The sequence below is a fragment of the Fragaria vesca genome, linkage group LG4, assembly GCF_000184155.1.
Source record: "Fragaria vesca subsp. vesca linkage group LG4, FraVesHawaii_1.0, whole genome shotgun sequence".
NCBI lineage: Eukaryota > Viridiplantae > Streptophyta > Magnoliopsida > Rosales > Rosaceae > Fragaria > Fragaria vesca.
Genome location: NC_020494.1, coordinates 21,406,865 through 21,411,758, shown reverse-complemented (window position 1 = coordinate 21,411,758; position 4,894 = coordinate 21,406,865). Strand labels below are relative to the sequence as shown.

General features: G+C 35.2%; 1 protein-coding gene across 1 annotated transcript; it reads right to left on the bottom strand.

The window, feature by feature from the left end:
* Nucleotides 1-265: 265 nt before the first annotated feature.
* Nucleotides 266-3,165, bottom strand: LOC101298796 (trichome differentiation protein GL1-like). The gene is made up of 3 exons (XM_004298513.1): nucleotides 2,982-3,165; nucleotides 2,703-2,832; nucleotides 266-746 (listed from the first exon to the last, which is right to left on the bottom strand). Exons 1-3 carry the CDS (start codon nucleotides 3,118-3,120, stop codon nucleotides 266-268), a joined length of 750 nt encoding a protein of 249 aa, XP_004298561.1. The 5' UTR covers nucleotides 3,121-3,165.
* Nucleotides 3,166-4,894: the final 1,729 nt, after the last annotated feature.

Genomic DNA, 4,894 nt, shown 5'->3' with positions numbered 1-4,894 from the left:
ACCACCAGCAATGGGCCCCGGCGGCAGCCCCTCCTCCTCCTCCCCCGGCCGTCGCCGCTGCCATTCTTAACTCTGAGAGGGTAAAAGATTAACCAGGGCTATTTTAGTCATTTTAGTCGAGATTGATGTCATTTTGAAAGTTTAGGTATCAAACTGATTAAAAAAAAGATGAGGTATCAAACTGATTTTAGACCTAAAGTTCAGGGTAGTAAAGTGAAATTATCTCTTTATAGAACAATCGAGGTCCAAATGAGCTGGGAGTGAATCAATTATTAGTCGGCATGATGTCATGATGATCGGTGCTGCAGTCTCCAACGGGGATAACGTTCTCCTTAGATTCCCAAATCTCGGTGAAGTCAGTTTGAAATTCCGATACGTTGCATTCGGTACCATTCAGATCCATCATGAAATTGTTCCACCAAAGGTCATCCCTCAGATGTTCATCATCACCAGAACCGTTATCGTTAATCGCATCAGACTCAACTGCAACGCCAACTCCAACGTCAAAATCATGATACTGATTATGATCGTCTTCCTCTTCATTAACATTGTTTTCTGTCAAATGTGGGCTGTCCTCAGCGGCAGCGGCAACCGCGGCGGAGGATGGCGAGTCCTCCCTGATCTTCTCATTTCTAGGCACTTCCAAGGGGTTTTCTGGTTGCAGCTTCCTCTTTACGAAGGAATTCCAGTAGTTTTTAATTTCATTATCTGTTCGCCCTGGTAATCTTCCGGCTATCAATGACCATCTACAACAAGTGTACATTGAACCAAAAATTAATAAAGAGGAACCCTAATAAGGAATCATGTACGTAGGTACTAATTAATTACCTCCTGCATCATTAGTTTAGTACGATTTCAATTGATCAATTTCTTTTTTGGGAAAGCTAAAGTTTCCAGCACGTACTCTATCAATAACCGAGCCGGATCCGTTATATCATAAGGGATTTGCCTTTTCTACTGATTCCTACGGATTGGATCAAAAACAATTCTTGAATGAGGTATTCAACTCCATGGATGAATCGAAACTGAACTCCTAATTTTATTAGGCACATCCAGGGACCAAAACAAAATGCCCTAATCAGTTTCATTGCCCATACTGCTGCTGACAAAGCTGTGCACGGTGTTTTTCCATAACAATTCTCCTGGCAAATTAGTTTAAGGCTTGCAAGCCTGATTCGTTCATTTTGTTAAGAGTATAAGGGTAGTTCGGTCATTTGTTTAGAATCCCTACCCTATAAAAGCTATGAGATGTACACTGTTCATTATTAACAAGCAATACAAGATGTAGTCTCCAAATTCTCTTATGCGTTTTACATTTTCTGCTTTGTTCTTTTAGTTTTCAATAATCCATGGTTTCCTAGCATGGTATCAGAGCCAGGTTTCGATCCTGGGACCTGTGGGTTATGGGCCCACCACGCTTCCGCTGGTGACGAAGCAGTTAAAATTTTCAATTTATTTGTGGACTGGTGAAGTGACGTGATGGGTTGGATTACGGTCTGAATATATGACTTGGGTGCGAGTTGTGTTCATTTTGGGAGATGGTCCTATGATTGCTGCGAATTTGTTGTGTGTTATGCTTTGTCATATTGCTGCTAAGGTGTTTGGGTGATATGCAAAGTTGTGAGGATTTAATTTAGAAGTCTAGAGAGGAGTTAAGTTGGTTATGAGCTGCTGTGTGGTTATGCAATTTCAATATTAAGTCAGATTCTTAAGGTTTGGATTGTGTTGCCAATATATAAATATGGGGGCTGCTGGTAATCTTCTGATGGAATGCTGCATATATTGAGGCAAATTATCAATTGGTTTGTGCAAGTGTTTAGTGCATATAAATGAAGCATCAAGTGGTTCTTCTCATCCTATGGCAGCATATGCAACTTTTCAGTTTTTTAGTTCATGATTGAAGAAAAATATGCAGTTTTCAGCAAATACAGCTTTTCAGTTTGTTAGTTTACAGTTGAAGAAAAATATGCAATTTTCAGATTTGGATTTTTAGTTATTCATCTTTGCTGCTATGTGTTGCCGCGAATGCATTCCATATTGCTGCTCTACAGCCCATGTGATATGTGAAATTTTCCAGCAAACTCTCTTCTCCTCCTTTGATAGCAGAATGTCAAGATGGATGCTCTTCTGATATCAAGTATAGTTGGGTTTTTGATTTGGGTTAATAGTTTTGTAATGGATTCTACATCTGTATTTTTTTTTTAGTTGTTTGCTTTGTGCCAACCATTATGCTTAGCCAAGCATATGGTTGAGGGAGGGTGTTAAGAGTATAAGGGTAGTTCGGTCATTTGTTTAGAATCCCTACCCTATAAAAGCTATGAGATGTACACTGTTCATTATTAACAAGCAATACAAGATGTAGTCTCCAAATTCTCTTCTGCGTTTTACATTTTTTGCTTTGTTCTTTTAGTTTTCAATAATCCATGGTTTCCTAGCACATTTTTCGTTATAATTTCATCAAACCTAGCTACACGGCGCCTATAACCACAAGGGAACCAAAGCACAAACCCTAATTTCAGGCGGCAACCTCAAAGTTTTGCCCTAAAAAAGGTTGCTTAATTGGTAAAGATATACATGTGTATCTCAGGCCGCATTCTCAACTCAGGCAGCATACAAGGCTTAATTATTGGTTGTCTGGGTACAATAGGTTAGCTCTATACTATCGCATTATACAGTGAAGTAAAATAAGGGATTATTAGCACCTGTTGCCCAAGAGTTTGTGGAGCCTGACGATGAGCTCTTCTTCATCTTCGGTAATGTTGCCTCTAACGATATCAGGCCTCAGGTAATTTAACCACCTGAGCCTCACACTCTTCCCACATCTCTTTAAACCTGCACACAGCAAATACATGCAGGGTTCTTATAAACGAAACAAGATGGCCATCGTTAAATTTATAAAAGAGTTCAGCAATTCAGATTAAGCATATATATTGTGCCATAAATATATGAATGGAAGCTAAAATTTAAACTTAATGTATTGCCTGTTTCCCTAGATAATTTGCTCCATTTTCCGACACCGTGTTTTTTGACGTAGTCTTTGACAATCTGGTCTTCTTTCGGATCCCAGACTCCTTTCTTCAGTCCCTGATGCTTATCATAGTAAGTACTGCTTCTCCCCATCTCTCTCTGTGTCTCTCTCTCTCTCTCTCTGCTACTGTTGTTATTTATTTTGCCCCATTTGCAAGTGCACGGGCTCGATCATATATATAGACGACCTTAAGGTTCCCAATAATGAAATTATTTGAGAAAAACACATTTTTATTTTCTCAGATACATATGTTAGTTATTTACTCGACTTTCTCCATCTGTTGGTCTCTCAGAGACTCAGAGTCGCATCTAGTAATTAAAGAATGAACATATATGAAACCCGAGTTCATTATGGCCAAGCAGATATTTCTCTTGCGCGGTAACAAAAATACACAGTTTCTAAGGAGATTTGATTCTCTTTATGTCTCTGCAAGTTGAAATTGATCACGCAGCTAATTGTTGACAGGATATCGGGTACAATTATTTTGGATCTAATTAAAGCTAGTCGCATTGTACGTTTGCTCTAACTTGCTTGTTCGTAGTTCTCTCTAAATTAGCCACTCATGCATGTTCTACAATATATATTAGAGAAGTTTTAAATACACACCCCAAATAATTTAATACACATCCCCTAATATTTGATATTTCAAATCAGATTTGATTGGAATATTAAATGATGAAAATAGGCATGTGTAATACACCCTTAAAATATTAAAAACAAAGAACTTTATATTTGAAATCTAATAATGTGAAATATTAAACAAATTAAAAATGAAAACTTATTTTGGGAAACTTATAAATCACTTTACTGAACAAGTTAAATTTTTAACTCTAGCATGGAAGGGAACAAATTAAATTTTTAAGACCGAGAACTTATTTAGGGAAACTATTAAAGTAAACAGAACATTTTAAAGGAAATTTAGATAATCAATTAATTTCTTTTTTGTCCTTAAAATTAAAGATTCACAATTTTCAATTTTAGAGTGTCAAAGTGTGAAACGATGTAATTCTTATACATAATACATAAGCAAAATAAGGTGTATAAATAGAACTATATGAACACATATTTCGTTATATTACTATCGACAAATGTACTTTTCATCTTTTTTATCATTTTCATGTTTAAGATTTTAAATGAACAATGAATGTAACACAAGTAATAGATATGAACACCTATAAAATGTTAATTTATATAAATATATACTAATTATAGAATAATAATAATCTTAATATAGTCATATAATAAGATATTTCATGGATTTTTATATTAAGGGTAATTTAGGTACTTTGGGTTGTGTATTTAGTAAATATCAGAATGAGAAATTAAATAAGTCTTATATTATGAAATGGATGTGTATATAAAATTTCTCTATATATTAACATTGTAAAGGAAAAACAAACGTTAACTTTAATTTTAACATTACTTGTTATTCTGTTTAAATAATAATAACAAATCTTTTATATACCGGCCGCATATCATGTCCTTCAAGTCGCACGTTGCTTTCTACCACATCGTTTTAAACGAAGGGGGGTGTATTGCATTTGGATTCATACAGACTTATTTTAATCAATTGACTTTTTGAAAAGTCTACAGACTCTTTAAAAAGTTCATAGACTTTCACTGATTTCTTAAAACCATCGATTTTTAATCACAGACTTTCACTGATTTCTGAAATCTACAGATTTCATATGAATGACTTATGTAGATTTCTTAATACTTACAGAGTTACAGGAAATGAACAAAAAATAAAGATGCAATGACAAACACATAATGACACCGATTATAAGTTGAGTGTTCATCTATCTAATTTCGATGCATACCTTTATAATATTTGATTGAAATACATAAACATAGGTAACAAAAAAA

Excerpts from the sequence above, each read along its gene's own strand:
- LOC101298796 (XM_004298513.1), bottom strand. The coding sequence starts at position 3,120 with ATGGGGAGAAGCAGTACTTACTATGATAAGCATCAGGGACTGAAGAAA. Across the intron at positions 2,833-2,981 it reads CAAATTATCTAGGGAAACAG|GTTTAAAGAGATGTGGGAAG; the intron begins GCAATACATTAA and ends TGCTGTGTGCAG. Across the intron at positions 747-2,702 it reads CACAAACTCTTGGGCAACAG|ATGGTCATTGATAGCCGGAA; the intron begins GTGCTAATAATC and ends CACTTGTTGTAG.